General features: G+C 39.2%; 1 protein-coding gene across 2 annotated transcripts in view; it reads left to right on the top strand.

Moving 5' to 3' along the window:
- Positions 1–26335, top strand: part of DENND2B (DENN domain containing 2B) — a 148537-nt gene that overhangs the window by 117045 nt on the left and 5157 nt on the right. For both annotated transcript variants that reach the window (XM_087717721.1, XM_087717714.1), the window contains 6 exons: positions 4083–4160; positions 6781–6921; positions 8515–8663; positions 23235–23412; positions 24875–24916; positions 26100–26211. In XM_087717721.1, the coding sequence (XP_087573847.1) occupies positions 4083–4160; positions 6781–6921; positions 8515–8663; positions 23235–23412; positions 24875–24916; positions 26100–26211 (700 nt within the window). The remainder of the gene's footprint in view (positions 1–4082; positions 4161–6780; positions 6922–8514; positions 8664–23234; positions 23413–24874; positions 24917–26099; positions 26212–26335) is intronic.

Below are 26335 nucleotides of genomic sequence, written 5' to 3'. Positions count from 1 at the left end.
GGAAGGCCTGGAGAGAGGTGAGGGTCCGAATCCCTGCGGGGAGTTCATTCCAGAGGGCCGGAGCTGCCACAGAGAAGGCCCTCCCCCGGGTAATAGCCAGGTGGCAGTGGCTGGTAGATGGCACCCGGAGGAGGCCAACCCTGTGAGATCTAATGGGTCTGTGGGAGGTAATTGGCAGCAGGCGGTCTCTCAAATCTTAATAGGCATTCCTGGCATCTTGAATCTAGAAAGTAGCAATTATTTGCAATCCCTGGAAGTTTGTTCTTGCTTTGCTTCTTATACATTTCAACACCTATACAGAAATACCTCTGCTAGCTGAGATCAGAAGCTACTCAATCCTTTTTTCTCTATGGGAATCAGATGGTGTATCAAAAAATATATATACACAAACAGAATAAGAGCTCAAGAGCTCTCAGCCCTTAATTGTACCACAACCAATATTAAGAGGCAAACAGCCTACAGTACTTATTTTATCTTGTTACGAAGGCCAGGATCTAATTTCAAAGAACATAGTGAGATTTAATCCTGAGGAAGCTTTTTAGGATTATGCTTCACCCATGATGAACTTCTTATGCAAGGAACTCTGACAACACTTCATTCATTCTGATTGGAGGGGTAGGCTCATAGGCTTGCAGGATTTGTTTGAGTCAACTTTAAATAGATCGTTTTAATGGAACACGTTAAAATATAACATTTAAACAGAAGTATTAACTGCTAAGTGTTTTATTGTAAGGTGTTATAAGATCAAATACTTTCTTACTTAAAGGTCAAAGGTTTTTCCCAGGTGGGAAAGTTGATTTTGATGATAGGGTCTTTTTTTGTTTATTTACTATTATGTAAAGTTGACAACAGTTCAAAGATTTCTATAGAGTTTCCCTGATGCACTGCTGATTCATATAGTCAAGCATTGAGAAGCTTCTATTCAATTAATGAACTATTAATGAACAATAGCACAAAGACTCTTTAATGGAGTATTTCATGCCTTTCCACTGTTTTTTTTACAAGGCAGAACTATTTAACTAGATTAGAACCTGCTTCTTTAAGTGAAATACTATATGGGATTCTTATCTATGATCCCCCATTGATACAGGAAGGAATAAACAATATATAAAAGTTCATATAATAAGTAATCTATTGAATGTCTGGGACAAACAGAAAAAAAAGTACAGTAAGTCCAGATTCCACCACTAGACCTACTTTTTTTAAAATTAAATATTCAGTAAAAATATAATAACTCATTTAGATTGCAAATTGTAAGTATCAATGAGATAAAGATTTTATTTTAGTAGGTCATAAGGTTGGTTTAGATATCTTTAAATTGATGGCATAAGACAAAAAAAAACTATAAAAACAAGGGGGAATAGTGAGAGTCTGGACAGAATTAATAAATGTTATAGTGTGTAATTTGAAACATTTGCTAGGCTATGTTTATAAATTATTGGTAAGGAATGGCTCCAAATCCAAAAAAAGTCAAAGATTGCATGATTAATGAATGTAGTAATAGAGATGAAACAGGGAGGAATTATTCAAAGAAGAATACTAAATGTATTGCAAATATTAGAGAGGATTGGATAAGAGGTTTTATTGTTGGTATAGTATACAACTTCTGATTACTAAAATGGATAACAATGACAATGATTGCAAAATTGTTAGAAATGTAATGAATAGATTGTGTGATTTTAAAATATTTGGTGGCAATATTGTAAAACTCTATAATTTTAGAAAATGATTCATATTAGATTGAAACTACTTTTAAAAGTAAAATTTGAAAAATAAAACTGAATTCTCCATTTAAACTTGCAATATTATTACTCTTACTAAGCCATATATTTCCTTTAAGTATACTGAATTAGCTTTGCTAATATATTAATTGCCACAATATTTCTTATTGGTTACATTGTATGATACCTTCTTTGGAGAAATGGCTAACTAAACCTCCCCATGTTTAAGACTATATTAATTTCATTTGCACAGGAAATTCAAAGCTTATCCTTTACAGCTGTCCTAGGCATTGTTGATCATGTAATAAGAACAGCAAGATCGCATTGTGTTTTGCACCTTAATTGTGGGAAGTGGATAATTTGAATGGCCCATGGCCACACAGGCTGTTTGACATGCTTCAGCCTAACTCACTTTAGTAGGGGTAGCTGGGAGGCACGCAACTGCATGTTATACAATAGAAGGTACTTCAGATGATTCATTTGACAAAGGAATTTATATGAAAACATCTGAGCAGAACCAATGAATTTAGCCATACACAGAAGAGCTGCATGAATCTGCCCTCAGATTCAGGTCATTTCTGTTGCCATGTGGCTCATTGCTTGAACCCTACTATGCTGGATCAATAAAGCTTCACAGAATGGTCTCCGCCTCCTGGTATCCAGAGATGAACCTTGTAGAAAGGTCTCCTTTGTCTCAGTATACTAATCAAGATCCCAGCATGCAGGTTTCCTGTAACTACAGAACTCAAATAACTCACATTAACTTTATTACAACCCAACCCAGCTGCTCTACTTAAATATGAAAAAAGGCTGTGTTTTTGGAAAATAAACTTATCTGAGAAATAGTGAACTTGAAGTGCTCTCCCCCCCCGCCTCCCCCCCAGTATCATAGATTCAGAAGGGACTGAAACTATCAAAAGACTCTTCCCACCCATCACCAATAGAGTTAACAGAAGAAAAATTTTTAGCCAGTCAAAAGCTTTTCCACTCTAGTGTGCTCCATTCTTTGTCATCATGATTTGTAAACACAATGTGAATCAATATTATTGATAAAAGGAAGTTAACTAAAATATGGCCATGAAGGAAGAGACATTTGAGAAGTAAACATACTTAATAAAAAAGTGACATTAATTTTTTTTGAAAAAATGGAAAAAACCCTAATATTTCATAGGGCCACAGCCTTTGATTATTGTTCCTGCTATTATATAGGACCAGGAATGCAGTGTTTTTACTGGCACTCAGCAAGATAGCTCTTAGCTGGTAGCTGTCCAGGACGCCTGGCATGCTTTCAACATTCCTGCAGATTTGACACAATGATTTTAACCCAAATCCCACATGCTGGATATAATCTCTTGATGCTTTTAGAGGGCCTTTTTATACCTAATATGGACAAAGAAAGATTCTATTTTTTCAGAAATATGACGTCTACTAAGCAGCAGGTCCTGATCCAGAAATAGATTCATCTGTGTTCACTTAGTAACAGAACTTTTATGATTTTTTTTTACTGTAGCAGCTCAAACACCTGTTGACCGTCTCAACATCTTCATTTAAAAAAAATAATCTGAGTGATATGCAAAAAGCAAAATAATTTGATCACCAAGGGTATTCACCGCTAATAAAAACTTTTTGAAAGAGCCATAAAAGTCGGGTTAACAAACAGGATTCTTGTCTAAATTCACCATAGCTTTTGATTTAATTGAAAATGGAAAGAAGTGTTGTATTTAAAATAAGGAACACAGAATTATCTGTGTTCAGTACCCTTGGGGATTGATTATTCCTTGTTGAACCTGGTCCAAAATATTTTGACGTCATAGTGGCTACACAGTTGGATAGGAGAAGGAAAATAAAATCAACCTGTTTAGATTGTGCCATGGTTCCTGGAATCAGTTGTCTGAAATATAACTGTTTCCTGATTGCATTCATTGATGTAAGAACTCTGTTATGGATTCTGAAATATTGTGGATTCGTCATGCATATTAATTAATGAAGTTCATAGCCACAAACTCCATCACAGTATATTTGACCAATGGTACTACTGTTTATCCCTCTTTTCCGATCTTCCTCATGAGTGGTCTGGATGGTTTCACTCCATGTGCCATGGAAAAATGAAACTAAGTTCCAACTTGCAGAAGTTGTAATTATGTGAGGTTTGACTTGGAAGAATGCTGGAGTGACTCCACTGTACAGCAATTGTCACAGGAAAAGAGGGCTCCTCATGTAATTGGTTTCCCATCATAGGGAAAACACTGTGACTACTTTGAGGAAGAACGGCAGAAACATTATACAAAAGAGCATAATCCTATCTGAAAATGATTTAAAGGGTAATTCAGATCTCTCTCTTTTTTTCTTTCAAATTGGCAGCCAAGTGGAAAAGGACCACGCCTGCCTGAAGTATATTGCGTCATCAGCCGCCTGGGTTGCTTTGACTTATTTTCCAAGGTAAGCTGGTCTTTCAGCATTGTCTTTGTTTAGCTGCTGGCAGAAAACTTTTATTCAAGAAGGAGCATTCTTTCCTTGATGGGTGATAACAGCATCTTGGAATGATTTTGCTGCATATTTTAATCATTTACGTGGTCTTATAAATGAATGCTTTATTATTTCTGTGTCTGAAATGCATGTCTTGATGCTTTTTTGTTTCTTAAAGTTACTTTGGCTGAGTTGCAGTTCTGGATAATATATCTGAAAAGATGGTGTGGCATAATGCTAATCCATTATCTATTTATTACCAGAAGATTTAATATATGAATAGAATTCTTTTTCCCAGGATATGGTTGTAGGATTACTACATATGTATTCTTACATTCTGTATTGCCTGAATTAATCTACCAGGAGTAACAAATGTATACACACTCCAGTGGTGGGATTCAAATTTTTTTTACTACTGGTTATGTGGGCGTGGCTTGGTGGACGTGGCTTGGTGGGCATCGCAGGGAAATGATACTGTAAAATCTCTATTCCCTCCCCACTCCAGGATAAGGTTACTGCAAAATCCCCATTCCTTCCTGATCAGCTGGGACTTGGGAGGCAGAGAATAGATCGGGGTGGGACTAGTCAGAGGTGTTATTTACTGGTTCTCCGAACTACTCACAATTTCCGCTACTGGTTCTCCAGAACTGGTCAGAACCTGCTGAATACCATCTCTGACACACTGATTTGGAATTTACCAAGCCTTACAATATGTAGTAACTTATCCTCTCTCCTGTGCTGCAGATTGCTAAATAGGGATTGTATGTTGAAACAAAAATATGGAAGCTCAGTTAATCTGATGCTTTGTGGATGTATTTGACGTCAATAACCATAATTCCTCTTTAGTTGGAAATTCTAGGTGAAAGCTCCTGGGGAAGGCTAGGATACATAAAGACTATCAAGATCTTTGTATATACCAATTACTTTTTTTGTGTTTGTGATGAAGGCCAACCTTTCCCTATCTGGACCCCTCCATTGAGATTCAACTTTCATAATTTCCAGTTAACATGGCCAAATATAAAATTACAGATGCAACTTCCTAGGTAAATGGTTTCCCATCACTTCCTCCCCTCAAATTGGATTCAGTTTATCTGCAGCTGGGATTATATGCAAGCATATAGGGTATTACTATGTTGAAAATATGGCAGACATATAAAACCAGTTTCTACACATATTCTTTGATACTGTTCTCTGTTCTTATTTCGTTGTATACTTATGGATGTGAATGGTATGGATACTTATGGCATTTAAAGTATTGATTATGTACCCATCCAGTCAATGTCAAACACATTGATATATTTTTCTCCATGATGATCTATCCTTAACTTGATTTACAGTGTGCTCATTGCTACTGTTACTGAGTCTATCTACCTTGCTAACCTGTTTCCTCTGCTTCCCTAGATTGTCACAGGAAATATCATTGCTTGAATTATTCTGATCTTTATAGATACACTATCGGCACATCATAGCATAGCATACATTGAAATATATTTGGAAGGTCTTCATAATTGGTCTACCAAGTATTAATCTATGGCATATTGACTGCTTCTTCCTTTAATGTTGGCTGATCCTAAAATATTGAAGCTATCCATTACTTACAAAATGGGTGGAAATCTCTGTGCATCTTATACAGCAAATGTTGCCGAAGCCCCGCCCACCCACCAGCCCCCACCCTTCAGCCTCTGCCTCCTAGCAATTTGCCTCCTTGCAACAAACAGCAAACAGCCTGGTCAGCTTCAGCACAGCCTGATTTAGCCCCAGCAGCTGATTGGTGGTTGTATCTTCCTCCAGGAATACCGCCTATCAGCTGTTCCAACCCATTTTCAGTTCATTCCAGGCAGCAGGGATTGCTCCTGCTGCCTATTCCCGCTGCCTGAAATGGGCCAAAAAATGGGGCACGCAGAGGCCAAAAATGGTGGACACGGAGGCGGCAATAGGCGGCAGTGGTGATGGGTGGTGGTGATCTCTGCAGCATATAACAGCTGATAGGTGGTATTCCAGAGGCAGATCCAACTGCCAATCAGCTGCTCGTGGTAAATCAGGCTTTGCTGAAGTTGACCTCACTTTTTGCTGTTTGCTGCAAGGTGGCAAATTGCTGGGAGGCAGAGGCAGATTTTTTTTCTTGTTTTCCTCCCTAAAAGCTAGGTGTGTCTTATAGTCCAGAGCGTTTTATAGTCTGAAAAATACGGTACATTTTTCTGAAGAGAGCAGCTCTGTTTCTGGAATAATTCATGGTGCCAGAACTGTGTGAAATTCAGAATTGTCAATTAGACTGAAGTAGGCACTGCCTAGGACTTTGTCTTTATTGACTAGTATGTGGCCAGGCTGTGGGAAAAAAGAATGAGAGAGGACAAGCAATACTGAAGTGCATAAAGAGAAAGAAGATTGCAGACAGAGGAGACGAAAACCTTGCTCCCCCTTGATTCCAGTACTATTAATTTTTAATTTTAAGTGTAGCAGACTGCTTTGTATAAACTGCCCCAAGAGTAAATAGAAATGAAAAAGAGAGTTCCCATTCCCTTTATACAGTACACACAAGGGTTTGCTACTGTTTTACTTTTTTTCTGTTTCTGATTTGATTGTAATGAATCAGATCCTGGATGAAGTTGAAAGAAGGAGAGGGATTTCTGCTGCTCTGGTTTATCCATTTATGAGAAGCTTGATGGAGTCACCTTTCCCTGCACCTGGAAAGACAATCAAAGTCAAAACCTTCCTGCCTGGAGCTGGAAATGAGGTAAATATATTGTGAAATACAGCCCTAGGCAACATTCATTCTCCAAAGTAGTATAACTAAGAAGAATGAAAGTGGATTATTAAGAGCTACTACAACTATAGGGATTGTATGCCTCGTGACTGTTCTTTAATAGTTCCTATTCATGAAGATTTTTATTAACCAGTATACAATGCATAGATGCCTCATTTTTAATGAATTTGAATCTGTATTTAACTAGCTGCTATATACTTTAAGCTTTCTTGAAATTTACTAAGAAAAACAAAATACTGACAGGGTTTGTCAGAAGGTTGCCAAGATAGCAATCAGTCTCGGTGTTTCCTCATATGACTAATCCCTGGCTGTTACATCAGGAGCAACACATAATCACAGACAAGTTCATCTTAAAGAGCTAACAGTGTTTCCTCTATTTTGTCACTAAAACTTTACAAAGCTACTGAAACTAAAGATATATAAAATTCCTGATAGAAACAAAGCTAGTCATGCAAAGGATAATATTCTTATTATCAGTTAGCTTTTGTATGTGTTTATGTATCATATTAGCTGAATGATAGAATGGATCCTTGTTTCATTCTCTATATTCTCATCAACTGCATAAGCTAATACCAGCCATCACGTTTGCACTGAGAATATTTTAGATAGAAAAACTCAGGAATCTAGAATGATAGGATGTAAGAGTTAGTAGGGACCTTGGAGATCATTTGTCTGACATATTCCCAGTACAGGAATCTGTTAGTACCCTCAAACATATTATACCATACTATATGGTATAATATTATTATACCATTTAACCTTAGTCTGAAAACCTTGAACTAAAGGGAATCCACTATCTTCTAAGGCAACTTCTTATATTCCACTTCTTATACATACAGTATATATATACTTACTTACACTCTGGGCAGTGTAAGTCCCTTATTATATTAGTTGCTTACTTTCCTTTGAACGATTTCCATGTTCCATTTGGTCAATGTCCTAACTAAAAACTAGGTGCTTAGACCTCAATATTCATTGTGGTCTGACCAACATAGTCAGTAATTCCAACAACTTCATAAAAGGGAATTATGACATTTCTTTAAATTTTTGACATTCTTCTGCTGATGCAATCATCACATTATTGGTTCATGTTTCTTATGATCCATTAGGGGACCTAGGTGTTTTTTTGTTTTTGCATGTACTGCTGCTCACTATTGTCCCATCTCACAATCCTATCCCGATGCTATGATTTTTTTTTTATACCAAAATGTAGACATTTGTATTTGTCCTTTTCTGGTTTCTGCCCATTGTCCTGGTATGTCCTGGTATATTAAGACCCTCTTCTAATACTACCCTCTGGTTAATTTACTATCCCATACTTTATGACATTTGTCTATTTAATCATAATAAAAAAGAAAATCCAAAATGTTTGTCAAAATATTTATGGAGTACAGACAATATTTTGTAACCCCCTCATCCAAGTCTGTACCCCACAAATATTTTGACAAACATTTTGGTTTTTCTTTTTTTACTAGTATAGAATAATGGAGCTAAGATTGGGCTATGGCCCACATTAAAATCAAGCTAATTTGAATGTCAATTGTGATTATGGAATATATTCAGGTGATAGAGCTTCGCCGACCAATGGATTCTCGGCTGGAACATGTGGACTTTGAATGCCTTTTCAAGTGTCTGAGTATACGACAGATCATCAGAATCTTTGCTTCACTCCTGTTAGAGCGACGAGTAATCTTTGTAGCAGATAAACTCAGGTGAGCCATACAAGAACTTCATGGGTGTCAATAGAGATATCAATAGAAAATGGTTACTGATTCATAAAGGTTAAAAGAATAACATATTACCTGCCTAATATTACTTATAATCATGTCTCTCTTTTCATTTAAAAAAATGTAGATAGCTTTCTGTTAATTATTTGTCAGCAGTGTTACATACAAACTTTTGCTCCTATCCTCAGAGAACACCAAGACTATCCCTGTATAAAGCAGAAGCAGATAGCTTCAGAAAATAGAATAGTCATCGTCCTTTTCTTTTTCCTTTCAAAAATTGGTGCATATGTTGTGTCTTAGTAAAATAAAAGATGCACCATATTAAGTGAAAAAAAAGAAAAAGGCAACACTTATCACCAGAGTAGAGCATTTCTGCCAAATCAAAGGGATTGCCTATTCAAGGGTGTATTGCTTTTATTCTACTCCTAAATCTTTGAATATTGAATTTCAGCAGCATATCTGAAAGGTAAGTTTTTTTTCATAACAAGGCCCAAAAAGATAGGCTAAGGACTCCTAAAATATTTTTAAGAAAGCACAAACCACTTGCATGCTATCATTGTGTCACCATCCCTCAAGCCAGCTAAGAAATTGCGTATTGCTAGGCTAAATTAATGCTTTCTGCCTAATAATATTTCATATCCTACCTCAAACTATAAGACACAAAATAACAAAACAATAGGCCAGAGGGAATTGACACTATACTCGTTCTGGGGCAAATGAGTTTTTCATAACCAAATACAGGGTGTCTTTGACTTATGACCACAATTGAGACTGGAATTTCCATTGCTGAGTCAGTTGTTAAATGAATCACACATGATTTTATGGACTTTTGTTGCCATGGTTATTAAATGAATCCTTCTGGTTGTTAAGCAAAATCAATGAGAGAAGGCAAAGTCATTTGATGAACATGAGATCATCAAATGAATCTACTTGCCCCATTGGCTTTGCTAGTCATTGTGGAAAGGCCACAAATGGCAATCATGTGACCTTGGGGATGCTGTGACATTAATAAGTTAGTGGACGAGTCAACATTTTTTCCAGTGCCATTGTAACTTTGAATCATTGCCAAATGAATGGTTGTAGGTTGTAGGTTGTAGGTTTATTTGACATTGCACCCAGAGATATAATATCTTTGAATGAAAAAATGTATTTTACTAAGTATTTCAATCCCTATCCTGAGAAAAATTATCTTTCCTATAGCTTGTGACCTAAGGTATAGGCTGATGTATGTTGACATTTTATAACTGAATGTTCACCAGTCCATTTCTCTGCATGGAAGAAAGATCCTTTGAAATTCAGTCCAGAAATTCAAGCTAAACCTAAACGAAATCAAACCAAACCTGTGAGCTCAATTGCACGTTAACTCCATGAAAGAAATATTTTCTTTTTGCCTTCACTGAATATTTTTGTGTTTTTACATTCCTTAAAATATATCTGTCAAAGATTTTAGAAAATTGTCCTGAAATGCTAAAAAATTAATAGTAGTAATACTTACTGAGGTGACTGAATTCACAAACTTGCACTGTTGTGATTCATTTTATGGCCAAGTGGTCATGCTTGTCTTCTGTTATCATGATGATGTCCGTTCTTGCAGGGGTTTATTCTGCTTTTTAAGTATATCATTTTTGGTTCTGTGATGCAGCTTTAATGCATGGCTGGGGCACACACTGTCATAGATAGGATCCAGGTTCAGACAACCAAAATTATTTTACAGCAAAACCTAAAATTCTCATCAAGTAGCCTAGGATTTTTTTCTTTATTTTGTATGTTTTCCTTCATACACAATGCCCCAACAAGATAAATCCATAAGCATGACTCATGTCTTTTTGACACAAGATTTATATTGGCTTGCATTCATGGGAAAAAATACTTGGTAGAAGGATGAATAGTTAAAAAGTTATTCTTTACATTGTAACCATAGTTAAAACAGTTTTGTACAAGTAGATATCTGATAATTGGCTGATGTGATGTGGAAAGAATGCAATTCCTTCTCATGTTGTGCTCCCAACTTCAGCTTTATCATTCAAAAGTTGTTTGTGTTCTGCATTTTGTCAGAAAGGTCATTTGCCACAATCATGTCAACATATAATTAAACTGGGACCACTTTGGCCTGCTGTGCAGACTTAAGATTTTGATCAAAGCCTTTTGCTACAAATGCAAGGAGGAGCAATTTCTTAAAAAGTTCAAAAAAATAATAAAAAATGAACTCACTACAGAGACTGGTTACAAGGCAGTTTATTTGGGAGTAAACTACACTACATGCTATGGGATAATTCTGAGAAGATAATACAGGACTGTACTATATTATTTTTGGTTGTTTCAATGTTGTATTACCTCAGGACTTTTGCCCAAACTCTATATCCACACCAAGCACGCTAAGATAATGATAATGAACGTTTGCCCCATCAGGCACATTCTTCCCAAATCCAAAATAAGACTCTATTACAAATATAATGTTGCAAAGGGAAAAAAAACAGGCTTTCAAGCAAGGTTTGCATAGTTTCATATTTTACCAAGGTAGATGTAGCACACTAGTTATGGATGTCAGCTCATCAGTGGCCCAATAAGAACTACAGAAAGGGTGGACTCATTAAGAACATTTCAAACCATGGTTCCAAATCTCCGGACTGATATTGGATTAATTAGCAAGTTGTATTGTGGGCTACTAAATGACATTATGGCAACTGTATGTGAACCAGAGCAAAGCGTGGTCTGTGCCAAATGTTTGCTTTGTGGTCTGTAAACAATCTTTAATACTGCAAAATAGTTTTTCTTTATTTATCAAATTTCTGCACTGCCCATCTCACCTAAGTGACTCTCGGTAGTATACCAATAGCATCATAAAATAATACAAAAACATGACAAAAAGCTCAGTTAAGAACACAGTTAAAAAACACGATTAACATTTATAAATTAAAAAGTTAGTAAGGCACAGGGAGCGCCCATCAACCCACCAGCCATCACCAGGATTGCATAACCCTCTTTGTCACACAGACCCTCATGCTAAATTTCAAATTTAATAGGATTTGTATGCCGCCCACTCCCTAGGGACTCTGGGCGGCTTACAACAATATAAAAACATTTAAAATATTTAAAAAATACAGAATTAAAATCAACGCAACATCCATTCCATCAAGTGGGCTGGAAATTAATCAACAGCCCCAGGCCTGCCGGAACAGCCAGGTTGCTTTACGGAAGGCCAGGAGAGTGGTGAGGGTCCAGATCTCTGCAGGCAGTTCGTTCCACAAGGCCGGTGCAGCTACAGAGAAGGCCCTCCCATGGGGAGCCGCCAGCTGGCATTGACCGGTTGACGGGACCCGGAGGAGGCCCAACCTGTGTGATCTTATTGGTCATTGGGAGGTAAATGGCAAGAGACGGTCTCTCAGGTAGCCTGGTCCAATACCATGTAGGGCTTTAAAAGTAACGACTAGTACCTTGAAGCAAGTCCGGAGACCAATGGGAAGCCAGTGCAGCTCGCGGAGGATAGGTATAACATGGGTGTACCTAGGTACACCCATTATCGCTTGCGCGGCTGCATTCTGGACCAGCTGTAGTCTTCGGACACTCTTCAGGGGCAGCCCCATGTAGAGTGCATTACAGTAACCAGTCTTGAGGTGACGAGGGCGTGGGTGACCATTCAAAGTGCCTCCTGGTCCAAATAGGGCCGCAACTGGTGCACCAGGCGAACCTGGGCAAAGGACCCCTGGTCACAGCCGACAAATGGTGTTCTAACGTCAGCTGTGGATCCAGGAGGACACCCAGATTGTGGGCCGTCTCCGAGGGGTGAATAATTTCACCCCCCCCCCCAGGCTAAGGGGTGGAATGTCAGGACCATCCTTGGGAGGCAACATCAATAGCCACTCGGTCTTGTCTGGATTGAGTGCAAGCTTGTTCACTCCCATCCAGACCCTGACAGCCTCCAGGCACTGGCACATCACTTCAACTGCTTCACTGAGTTGGCACGGGGCGGACAGATACAATTGTGTATCGTCCGCATATTGATGATATTTAATCCCGTGCCGGCATATGATCTCACCCAGCGGCTTCATGTAGATATTGAACAGGAGGGGGGACAGGACCGAACCCTACGGCACCCCATATTTGAGGGGCCTAGGGGTCGATCTCTGTCCCCAACCAACACCGACCTGTCCGAGAGATAGGAGGAGAACCACCTTAGGACGGTGCCTCCCACTCCCACCTCCCGTAACCGGCGCAGAAGGATACCATGGTTGATGGTATCGAAGGCTGCTGAGAGGTCAAGAAGCACTAGCAACTGAAAGGGATCCAGATAATCTCTTTCCTCCAAGGTCCGCCGGAGTTGAAAGGCCACCACCTTCTCAACAACCTTCCCCATAAATGGGAGGTTGGAGACTGGACGGTAGTTGTTCAAAATGGCTGGATCCAGGGAAGGTTTATTGAGGAGGGGTCTCACCACCACATCCTTTAGGGGGTGTGGGAAGGATCCCTCCCAAAGAGAGGTGTTAATAATCCCCTGGAGCCAGCCACGCGTCACTTCCCTGCTGGCCGAGACCAGCCAGGAGGGACACGGATCCAGTAAACAGGTGGAGGCGCTCACCACTCCCATGGCCTTGTCCACTTCCTCAGGAGCAACAAGTTGAAACTCGCTCCATAAAATACGATCAGGATCTTCCCCCGGCACCTTGGCTGGTACTGTCCAAGTGGAGTCCGATCTGTCCGAATCCGAGCGATTTTATCCGACAGAAACTGAACAAATTCCTCAGCTCTACCCTATAGAGGTTTGTCTGCATCCCTCCCTTTCAAGAGGGAGCGGGCTATCCTAAACAGGGTGGCTGGGCGCGATTCTACGGATGCGATAAGAGCGGAAAAATGCACACATTTTGCCGCCCGTATCGCCACTAGATAAGTCCTAACAAAGGCTCTTAATTGTGTTCGGTCGGATTCAGAGTTACTAGCCCTCCATCGTTGCTCTAGGCGTCTCTTTTGGCGCTTCATCTCCCGGAGTTCCTCGGTAAACCAAGGAGCCCTCCTGAATCCACTGCCGCGGAGAGGCCGTAAAGGCGCAATCCGGTTTAGAGCCTCCGCCACCGCTATATTCCAAGCAGCGACCAAGGACTCCGCCGGACTGCGGGCCAGAGCATCAGGTATCTCCCCATGTGCCATCTGAAATCCCATAGGGTCCATCAGGCGCCTGGGACAGAACCACCTAATCGGTTCCACCTCCCTACAGTGGGGGATTAGTTTCCGAAAGTCAAGCCTCACCAGGAAGTGATCTGACCATGACAGGGGCAAGATCTTAATGCCCCTCAACCCAAGATCACATCTCCACTGCCCTGAAAGAAACACAAGGTCGAGCGTGTGACCCGCTGTATGAGTCGGACCTTGAATTACTTGGGTCAAGTCCATGGCTTTCATGGAAGCCATGAACTACCGTGCTCTATCAGAGCGTTCGCCGAGCGACGGCAGGTTGAAATCCCCCAGTACTATAAGCCTGGGGAACTCAACCGCCAGCTCGGCTACTGACTGCATATTTAAGGCACAAAAATAAATAAAAATGCTTATTTTAATCCATAAAATGCATGTCTCAGCTTCCAACTCAGTTTATTTCATGTGCCCGAAACTTTTATCCTTTAAATATTTCTGAGGGTTGTATGTAAAATATCACCTTTTGTGCGAGCTACTCCTACTAATTTGTGCCTTTACTTTGTTGACTTTTGTTCCAGGATTCATGTGCTAGTGTATTCTGCAATTTGGAAACTTTTCTCATGGTCACAACTATTCACTTTGTATTTTTTTTCCACTGGAAATTTTATTTAATGGATAAAGAGCAACAATGGCTCATGTTCTTATTTTGATATTTCTGAGAGGAACAAATGTTGTAAGGAACTATGCATGGCATGTATTTTCTCCATTTTGATGAAGGGCAAAAATATCCCATAGTTTCAATTTCCATGTCCCAGGAGAAATTAGATCATCGGTCTTTCTATCTTCAGAACACCATTTAGCTCTATGTTGTTTTCGGAGCACATTGGTATATGCTAAATGTCTTGTCAATTACATAATCTCATTTGGAATCCCTCTTGGATTATAATGTTAAGAAAATTCCTCCTTATTGTGAAAGACCGGGCTTGACAGGGTTCTTGCTGGCATGACTAGAAATTTTAAGTACTGTTCAAAATATAAATATAGTTGTAGCAGATCATAGACAATAGAACTAGAGGATTGGACAGTTCATTTAGGTACCATATTTTTTGGAGTATAAAACACTCAAAAAAGAGGCTGAAAATCTGGGTGTGTCTTATACACTGAATATCAAAACCCCACCCTCTTCACCAAAATGGCCATGCAGATACCCAAAAACGAGCAAAAAACATTCCATTTTTTGCAAAAACAGGCCCGTTTTTCATTAAAAAAAGGGGGGGGCAGGAAGCTTTTAGAGAGTTCCTGGGGGCTGGGGAGGGCAGAAATGGGAAAACACCCTATTTTTTGCTCAATTTTACTCCCCCAGGCTCCAGGAGCACTCTATAAGCTTCCTGCCCCCCACTTTTTTTTTACGAAAAACGGGCCCGTTTTTGCAAAAAATGGAATGTTTTTTGCTCATTTTTGGGTATCCCTACCCCCCAGGATCACTCTGCAAGTCCCCTAAAGGCTATTCATGCCTTTTTTGGGGGAAAAACAGGCCAGTTTTTGTGAAAAACGGGCCATTTTGGGGAGGTTTGCAGAGTGAAAAAACTTTTTTTTTATTTACCTCTTCAAAACCTTGCTGCGTCTTATACTCCAAAAAATACGGCAATTGAGTCAAATCTCCTGCTCAGTACAGAAACCATCCAAATTAAATAATCCATTATAGATAGCTCCCCAACCTCTGCTTAAATGTAACCAGTGAAGGAGAGCTCACTATCCATCATTCCACAGATGAAGTAGATATAGATGTAGATAAGTTTATTTATAGGCCGCCCTTTTCCCTGAGGGGACTCAGGGCGGCTTACAACTTATGGGGAAGGGAATACACATAATGACATATAGAAACAATACATAATTAAAAATGGAAGCAACATTCATCATTCGGGCGGGGACGGATTATAATCTTTAACCCCAGGCCTGACGGGATAGCCAGATCTTGAGGGCTGTGCGGAAGGTCTGGAGGGTGGTGAGGGTACGAATCTCCACGGGGAGATCGTTCCAAAGGGTCGGAGCTACTACTGAAAAGGCTCTCCTCCGCGTAGTCGCCAGTCGACACTGACTGGCAGATGGAACTCGGAGGAGGCCTAATCTGTGTGATCTAATAGGTCGCAAGGAGGTAATTGGCAGGAGGCGGTCTCTCAAGTACCCAGATCCACTACCATGAAGGGCTTTATGGGTGGTGAGTAGCACCTTGAAGCGCACCCGGAGATCAACAGGTAGCCAGCGCAGCTCGCGGAGGATAGGTGTTATGTGGGCGAACCGAGGTGCACCCACAATCACTCGCGCGGCCGCATTCTGAACTAGCTGAAGTCGCCGGATGCTCTTCAAGGGCAGCCCCATGTAGAGCACGTTGCAGTATTCCAGCCTAGAGGTCACAAGGGCACGAGTGACTGTTGTGAGAGCCTCCCGGTTCAGGTAGGGCCGCAACTGGCGCACCAGGTGAACCTGGGCAAATGCCCCCCTGGTCACAGCCGACAGATGGTGATCAAAGGTCAGCTGTGGGTCCAGGAGGACTCCCAAGTTGCGAACCCTGTCTGAGGGGTATAATATTTGGCCCCCCAGCCTGAGTGATGGAACACTAGCCAAATTATTGGGAGGGAAACACAACAGCCACTCGGTCTTTTCCGGGTTGAGTACAAGCTTGTTAACCCTCATCCAGTCCCTAACGGCTTCAAGACCCCGGTTCATCACGTCCACCGCTTCATTGAGTTGGCACGGGGCGGACAGATACAACTGGGTATTGTCCGCGTATTGGTGGTATCTTATCAGTACACTTCCTGTTATGCATTTTCCCCATATCTGCTGATCAGAATGATAGGGAGTTCTTTGTGAGAAGTTCACATATATTATGTCTACATCATAATATTTTTTTAACTTTTCACAATGTTGCTGTGGCACTTTTTCTGCAGTGTTCTCTTGTTTTCCTAGGTAGCATTGTTTTTAGTAGAGCTTTATGTATGATTAAACTGAGATCATGATTTTCTAGCAACAGTTGATTGTATTCTGACCAAGAATCCAACTGTGGTGCACACTGGTTCAAGCTGAAACAAGAACATTTTGAGATTGTACATACTCATTTGGCCAATTCTGAGACATAACCTTCTTTTATGTGGCACATCAAATCTGTTGGATAAATTAATACAGATTAATGAGGATCTATCATCATATTCACTTGTAGTTCCTATAAAATTATGCTTCTTTATAATATTTGTCTCCATTCAAAAGATAAATTTTTTCTAAAATTATTTCTACGTATTAACATGTTTGATTTTTTTCAATGATTAGTGCTACACTTAACCACTCTGAGTTTTCTTACATAAGAAATTCTATTGGCAGTTCAGTTCTTCATATACATTTAGATAGTCCTCAATTTACAACCACAATTGGGACCAGAATTCCTGTTGCTAAGCAAGACATTTGGTTAAGCGAGTCATGCCCAATTTTAAAACTTTTTTTTGCTATAGTCACAGTCATTAAGTGAATCGCTTTAGTTGTTAAGTGCATCACACAGTCATCAAGGAATCCAGCTTCCTCCATTGACGTTGCTTGTTGGGAGCCAGCTGGGAAGGTTGCAAATGCCGAGTAAGTGACCCTGGGACTCTGCAATTATCATAAGCTAATTGCCAAGTGCCCAAATTGTGATTACGTGACCATGGATTGCTGCTTGAGGACTGGAGGTAAGTCACTTTTTCCACTGCTATTGTAACTTTGAATGGTCACTAAACAAATGGCTGTAAGTCATTGACTACCTGTAGTTATCAGTTTTAAGAGCCGAGGTGGCGCAGTAGTTAAATGCAGCACTGCAGGCTACTTCAGCTGACTGCAGTTCGGCTGTTCAAATCTCACCAGCTCAAGGTTGACTCAGCCTTCCATCCTTCCGAGGTGGGTAAAATGAGGACCCGGATTGTTGTTGGGGGCAATATGCTGACTCTGTAAACTGCTTAGAGAGGGATGAAAGCCCTATGAAGCGGTATATAAGTCTAACTGTTATTGCTATTGCTATTACTTTCAATTCATCTATAATATCTGTGGATGTAGTATGATTAGGAAAGGCAGATGAGGCAGATGACAGCCCTATTGGTTGAAGAGATAAGTCAGGATTCCCGAATATGACAATCCACATAAAGACCTATAACAGCCATGTCCAAGTTGGTGTCCTCAATGGGTCTTGGGAATGGAATCCCAAGAATTCCCAGTTTGATTGTAGGGTGAGACTATTATCTGTCCTTGGCTTAGTATGAGACACAATACTAATACTTAGTATACAATACTTAGTACACACACACACACACACACACACACACACACACACACACACAAGACAAAACAATTCAAATATGTAAGGAGCCATTTAGAAATCTATTCTGATTGTTTGAATCAAGCCAACCTGTCCCCCGCCCTTTCTTTTTTTTTTTTAATCACAGCAAAGACAAATTGAGTATCTGATAGTGACATTTGCTGTATCAGGCCTTCTTTCTCATCTTTGGAAGCCTCTGCCATATCAAATCTAGTAAAGTTTAAATGCCTGATTTTACTACATTTTACTACAATATCTTTTTGTTACTATTGCTGTAGCAGTTAAAATCAAATATAACTAACCAGTTATTACTACCCGCAGTTTCTCAGTGAGGCAGATCTCAGGAGAATGGGCCCAAGCGTGGGAACTGCACATGAGAGAGAATGGTGTATATTTGTGTGTATAATTTCCTCATAGTTCTGCTTTCTCGAAGAGTGCAACTAGAAAAGGAGGTTTTATAGAAACTAGAGGAATGTTTGTGTTCTCATTTTTAGATTTGGCTTTTGTTTTAGCTTCATTTATTTTTTTTAGTTGATCAGCTACACTGTTATTAAAAGTAAAAAATTGTGCTTGAAAATCTCAAGCCTGTCCTATTTTTCTTTTCTGAATCAGAGCATTGTTTGCTTTTTCAGGGTGGGAAAATTCTTTATATTCTATTGAGCAAGATAAAAGTCAAGGGCAAAGCCTCACATGCTAGATAACACTTCTGAAAGGGAAATGTTTGATAAGGAGGCTGCATTAATCATGACTGTCAGCTGCCTTGACCAAAAGCCCTCTGTGGAACTGAATTCATTCCAAAAATGTTGGGATTTCATCTGCAATTGGGAAAAGTCCTTTGTCTAAGATTGTCTCCTATACACTTTAAAGTTCCCATGTGCGTCAGGAATTGCAAGATTGGAAGAGTCAAACAGATTGCACGTCAAACAGAATATTTCTTCCTGAATATATAGCAATACATTTATTGCAGTATTTCACCCAATCCAAAAGAATGAGAGTAAACAGCAATCTTTGAAGCATAAGGAATTTCACACAAAAAGAAAGCTCCTGAACTAAGAAGCTGTCCCCCAACTATGAGCTGTTATGTGGCAATTCTAGATTACTCATAAAAGTAGTCCTTGGCCTACGACCATTCCATTCAGTGACTGTTCAAAATTATTGAAGTCCTTAGAATTCCAGCTGTCCTAGCACCCCTCTGGCCATATGATTCATTTAACAAGTGGCAACCAGGACGGCAGAGATTGCCCTCATTAAGCAATGCAGTTTGCTTTACAACTACATTGCTTAGCGATGAAAATTCAGGTCCCAATTGCTATAATATGTGGAGGATTGCCTTTATATGGGATAAAGAAAGGAGTATGTGATATTTGTTTTTTCTTTAATTTTGAAATAGGAAACCGAGGTATAAATATAGTCAAGGTGATAATTTTAAACTATCATCACACACCAAAAAAACATTTTTAAAAGGGAATAAATTCACTATCAAATGGAATACAATGATGGCAAACCAAATTATAAATGAAAAAGAGAATTTGCAATGTGAATAAACATGTCAGCCAAATATCTGCTTAAAGATTTTTTTCAAGAAAGTGCCTGGAAGAAGTACAGCTAATATTCCAAACCAGAGTGCCCTTCCTTCTGGATTGTTGGAGAGCCCTTAAAGTTTTTCTTTCCAACTGTGCCTAGAGTGGAAAGAGACATCTAGTGCTACCTTTCCTGTCACTGTGAAAAGCTGGTCTTTTTACTCAGAAAAACAGCTTAATATCTGATTGTTAAAACAGTCATTTTCCTAAACAATACTGATTTAGCCAAGTTAGTTCATACTCAGTTTCACACATATATTACGGGCTGGATATGTGTGAAAGAGAGTAGTACTGGCATTATTATATTTAATATGTGTAGGGTTGTTTTGTTGCAGAATTCCTAAAATCTATGCAAAGCACTGTAATTTCTAATAATCAGCTTTTTACCAGTGGTGGCTTTCTGTCTCTTCTCTCCCCTCCTGTTAGGTTTATTGGATTGGCACAAGGTTTACAGGACTTCTAGATAGATGACTACTATTGTTACTAAAACATTTTCTCTGGACAGAAAAATGATGGAAGGGGTAGGAAAAAGTGATGATTACAAAAGGAGCACATAGCTATCTATATCCCTTATAACATTGCATGAATAAGACAGAGATTGTGCAATGGCCACTAAATTTGGGAAACATCCCAAATTTCTGATTCCTTGGCACCTAATGGTCTGATGCGCTTCCATATGGAGAGCTTCAAATGCTAGCAGTCAAAGGCCTCAGACAAAAAGAGACCCCCAAATGTTCCTCTGGGATCCCACCTGTAGTTAGTACTGGGCAAATAGTTTTGTTTCTTCTCTGCTGTGTAGTCTTTAGGAATAACTTTTGATCAGAGGCAGCAAAAAGATTCCAAACAGAGGTTTGATGCCATCTAGAGTCACTTTATGGCCTTGCATATCAGTAAATGGATCACTAATTACAATACAGCATTTCAACTAATAAAAGTTCTGATGTTAGTACGTGTGTGTGTGTGTGCGTGTGCGCGCGCGCTTTCACACTAGAAACAAGTATTGTGCATGCATTTGTGCGCAAACCCATACACCTACAACCCCTTCTTACTAAAATCTGGCTTAAATAAATCCTAACTGTGATTCAAACATTTGCTCATTATCACTAATTTGGGACATTTTGTTAACTATAGTTTGATACTTTTGTTGTTGTTGGAAACCAGTGTTAACCAGATTAGGGTGGGGGGGGCACATATGATAAAAGTTCTTTTCTTTTTATTTTCTTCCTTAAAGACTTGTTGGGGAAAAAATCTTATGACTTTTGCCTTACAGAATATGAAACTACTGAGGAGATGTCCCAGTTAAAAGTGTAGGTTCTGGAAAGGCTACAAAAGCATTTCTGAATTTGTGGTGGTTTGAAGTGCCTTTCTTTGGAAAATGTTCTGCAAATAAACAGCATTTTTTGTTCTATCTTTGGTAAATAAAAAAATTGAAAAAAACAAATGCTATCAAGGAAAACTGCATTTGGTCTAGGGGGAGACTTTTATTCTTTTGGTCTCCAGGCCAGATAGACTCATAGACAAGTTGTCCTTTTAGATGATGTGTGACAAAGGTAAGCAGTGATAGATGGTGCATGAACAATAGCTGAAGGATAAAGGAAGAACAGTTGCCAGACATTGTCAGAAAAATATCAGTAGCCAGACTATTAGAAATGTTAACAGAGTAGCCATTGCAGGACATTTGGTAGGTACATTTTGACCTTTACTCTGCTTTAAACTAGAAAAGATTAGTTGTTAAAGCACAAAAGTGCATTGTACAATGCCCAGTGTTGCTCTGGATAGCGAAATGGTGATATATAAATTTAATAAATAAACATGGCAACTTTCTGCCAAGTTTATTAGCAGTTACTCTACTTAAGAAAATAATATGAAATGACATTCTTTGGGAGAAGGAATGGGTTGTTCATTTTTGTCCTTGAAGTTATCCATGTTGTGTTCGAATTTAATCTGAGGTTAACATCCATAACGGTCAGCTGAATCATTTTTGCCCAGTATTTTCAGTGCAGTTTATTGGAGGTTTGTATCTTAGACTGGTAGACAGGAAATGCTGTTTTAGCCATTGATGCAGACAAAATAGTTGTTCCTTAGTGGAGGTTTGCCTGCATGCAAATTTCTCTCATTTGCGTGTTTTTGTGTTCGATGCCAATATATGTGGTACCAGTAGAATATATGTAACTTGGGGTTGCTTTGTTGAATCTTTGGTGCTTTCTGAGCTTGGCTGTTTTCTTACAGATATTTCATTACTTGGCTAGGTAGCATCTTCGGCACTATAAGGGAGTGGGGTTTGCTTTTCGTTTTATATAGAAGTTAATCCTCGCTTAATGACTAGTCACTCTGTGACCATTCAAAGTTACAATGGTGTTGATAGAAAGCAGTTATGACCTGGGCTGGTTGTTGCAGTGCCTGCATGGTCATATGATAAACATTTGGGCACATGGCAACATGCCCACCTTAAAATTGAAGGGTTGCTGTTTGTCTATCTCCCTAATCTAGGCTGACCTGCACAGCGACATTGGCCACAGCACTGGGCCTTACCATTGGCCCAGGCCTGTTTGTGACCCCTAGCGCCACCGCTACCACTGAGAAATACCGCCTCATGCCATTCTCCAAGATATGGAAGCCTTTGGGAGTGATAGATTGGCCCTATCATCCAGATCTTGCAAGGATCTTGCTGCACACCACCTACCTTCAGTATTTTTCTCCTGCTTTTGAGAAGTCCACATGGCGTGCTGACAAAACCGCGGCGAGAAAACCGTGAGGTCAAAATTGCACCGATGAATGCACGCAGAAGCGCGCCGACAAATACGTGCCGATGAAAGCGCGCCATTAAAAAAGCAACAAAAACAATGTAACAAGCCTAACCCTAAACCTAACCCTAACCCTTACCTTAACCCTAATCGCGCTTTTGTGGGCACGGTTTTGTCAGCGCTCTTTTGTGGGAGCGCTTTCATCGTTGAGGGTTTTTTGCTGCGGTTTTGTTGGCGCGCTTTTGTCGGGCGCGCATTTGACGGGTCACGATATGAGGCAACTTCTGATAGCACCAGATCTTCTTTCCTATCAATGCCTTCAGGTGCTTCGGAAGGTTTCTGGACAATAGCTTGTGGTTAGGGGTGTTTCTTTCTCTTTGGTAGTTTCTTAATTAGGTTGTTTACTGCTTGAAAGTTTGTCTACTATTAATCATTTTAGGATTAACATTTTTAATCCTTTTTCATTTAAAATTTTTTTATCCATATCAACCTCTTTCAGGTATGCTCCTTTTTCAGGTGTGTCCTTTATTTTTTTGAACAAAATATGGTCACCGTGGTTAACAGAGAAGTTATCAAGTCAATTTTGAATGGGGATAATCCCATTTTTTAAATTTGATACATTTTAATCAGTGTTCTTTTTGTACATTACTTATCTTGGATGCAGTGCTTATAAATGTCATGGAGTAGAGAAACATAGAATAGTCTTTCTTGAGTTTTATTAAGAAAAAAGGTAGAAGATGGCGCATAACAATATCATTTCATTTCTCCTCAGCACCCTCTCCAGTTGTTCTCATGCTGTAGTGGCTTTACTGTACCCCTTCTCATGGCAACATACCTTCATTCCCGTCCTCCCATCTTCCATGATTGACATTGTCTGCTGCCCAACTCCATTTTTGGTTGGATTATTGTCGAGCTCATTGCCCAAATTAAAGGAGCTACCTGTAGAAGAGGTAAGAATGGATTCAATAGCTCACATGGAAATAGAAGTTTTCAATAAATTCAACGGATTTTTTTAAATCAAAAGCTTTATGTATTGGCCATTAGTTAGATTTCTTTGATAGCTCTTTTTAAAGACAAACTCTGGGGTTACTTGGGCTGAGAGATTCCTGATTCCAAATCTACTGAAGCAGCTTCCCAGGGTGAAAATAAGTATGCCAACATCTATGTCGCTGAAGATCCATTTTTCTCCTTTAATGGAATTTAGAAATCTTTTGAAAACTTTTATTTGAAGGAGGCCTTTTGATGATTTTTAATACTTGGTGAATATTGATTGATTCTGTTCATTTTTTCTCCTGAAGACAATTAAAAAAAATGTTCACAACCTAGAAGCTTAATTGGGGCAATATTAAAATATTGTAAAATAAATATATTGGCAAGAAGAAAGGGGAGATTATACCAGTGAAGATCTTGGGTGAAAGTCTTTGAACTTTGTCAACTTGTCTTTCAAAAAATCTTTGAAAAAGCCTATATATTGATTTGCTGTAATTTGGAATGAAAGTTCGATGGAAGGTAGCTGAAAAGGGACTGAAATGTAAGAAGTACCGGTAGCTATTGGTGTGGAAAATCAGGATCAATGACAACCAGGTGTATCTGGTGTTATTTTATAATGAAATATTATAAAACAGGATACGTGTTTTGGTAGGATTGATTCCGAGCCAGTGTTATCTAATATCTGTGTAAGGCAGCTTTTGTATTCTTAACCTTCTGTTTTCAAATGTATTAAATTGCTGTCACTGACAAGCTTTTTCCCCAGATAAAAAAGTACCTTTCTTTGTTATTAGATTTGGTGGAGTGCTTTAAAGGATTTGGTAATGTTTGTTAGGAGAAGCTGCATGAGTCAGCTGTGTATCAGGTTGTTGTTTTTTCCCCACATCACTCCTGAGGGAGAGCTATATCATTTTGTCCGACCCATCTGAGAGCTTCATATATATGTTCCTTGACACAGATACTTCCCTTCTGTTCTTCTCAGATATGAATAGGTTCCAGATTCAATGATTTCTGTTTCAAAATTAAGACATTAATATCACCATGTTGCTTACACATACAATGAATTGAATATAGAAATTACCATGCAGTGTTCCTTTTCTTGATCACAGTGTCTCCTTTTTGGACATACATTCTCTGCTAAAATGTAAACTTCCTCCTGAAAGTAATTCTAATAGTGTTTGGGATAACACTGTACTATACGTGCTGTCTTAGACCACAACTTTAAGCTTTTATTTTTATTTAAGGCATTCTATTTGACTTAGACACAGACAGGCCTGAATGTACACTGTACATAAGATTAGGCTGCTTCTGCTATAAATTTGTTGGAGCTATAAGATATTAAGTAGAAATTTTGTTCATTGATCAAGACTCGGTAGCATCAAAATGCTTTTAATCATCAAAAGATTTTTTTGTCACTTCTTATAGGCCTTGATGGTGAACCTTGGGTCTGATCGTTTCATCAGACAGGTACCGTTACATTATTTGTATTTGTCTTTCATTTTTGTATTTATTTGTATAGAAGTGCCTCATAACTTACAAAATAGATTTGTAAGATTTAGTTATAAATTTAGTTAAGCCCTCCCTTCCAGCTGAGAATCAGAAAATGTGATGGTTTTATATATGTTCAATAATTTCTATTGAAAAACACAAAATCTGTGTATCTTGTCTTTTAATTGCCTTATTCAGCACACAAGGATTCTTTAGCAGTGTTTGCTTGTACTTAGCTGCGCTGCAGTCATAATCAGGGAAGAGATTGTGTAGTGTGCAATAGTGGAGGCATTAGATTATCTTATCACATTATTTGCAAGATACGTGCAGGACAAAGAATAGGAGATGACATTGAACCTTCCTGCATGAAGCCATAAATTCTAGTCTCACCTTAGGCACAACTGGGTGATTTTGGACCATTCATTGTCTTCAGTCCTAGGAAGGAGGAGGCAAGGGCTTCCAAACCCTGCCAAGAGAACTGTAGGGACTTGGGCAGGCAGTTGAAAGAGAGAGAGAGGGTGACAGGGAGAGATGGAGACCGGGGGGGGGGGGGAGACCTTGAAGCGTTCACAACACTTTTTGAAGATGGACTTGCAGAAGTTTTGCTGCTGTTTTGTTTTGTTTTAAATCTGTCCCCAAAAGAAGACAGTATTAGTGATTCCTATTATACAGTAGATAGTTATATGGAACAAAATTGAAGACTTACCTGAAAATCTGATCCCATTAATTCATGACAGCACCATACAAATCAATGCCCTTGGAAGCCAATACAGTACTGTTACCAAAGAATTGTGCCTTCCTTATGAGTTCCTACAGTATTCATCCTTCTTGAAAAAAAAAGCTCCATGAAGCAACTTGTTCTCCCATTCTTCCTCTGCCTAGATGTCATTCTAGGAATAAAAAGATTTCCACTTGGTGAGCAGATTGTAATAGGCCTGGAAGGGATGACATTTTAGGAGCTACAGAATAGCTGTCACCTCCCAATAGTATGTTTTATAAATTCCTGTTTGCAGAAAAATAAGTCTTAAAATGCATTATATTCTTTTAAGTATGTACAGGCTTTTAGTATTTATTTTGCAATACAGTTGATTCTAAAAATGTTTGATATTAGATGAATATAAAAGGAAGAATGAAATCTTAGCAGTCTCTTTCCCCCCTTCAGATGGATGATGAAGACACACTTTTGCCTCGGAAATTGCAAGCAGCTCTGGAGCAGGCCCTGGAGAGGAAAAATGATCTGATAAACCAAGATTCAGACAGTGAATCAGATGAGGGTAAGACAGTTTTGGAAGAAATCCTGTTTACAACAGAATCTTGGTGGAAGAGAGAATAATGTGTTCTTGGACACTAGGAGAGAAACAAAGATAGCTGTATTTAAACTGACCACCTTATTACAAA

This window comes from Thamnophis sirtalis, unplaced genomic scaffold (genome assembly GCF_051295495.1).
Source record: "Thamnophis sirtalis isolate CommonGarterSnake01/CBP01778 unplaced genomic scaffold, rThaSir2_p1.2 scaffold_1, whole genome shotgun sequence".
Taxonomy (NCBI): domain Eukaryota; kingdom Metazoa; phylum Chordata; class Lepidosauria; order Squamata; family Natricidae; genus Thamnophis; species Thamnophis sirtalis.
This window is presented reverse-complemented; position numbering and strand designations above follow the sequence as displayed.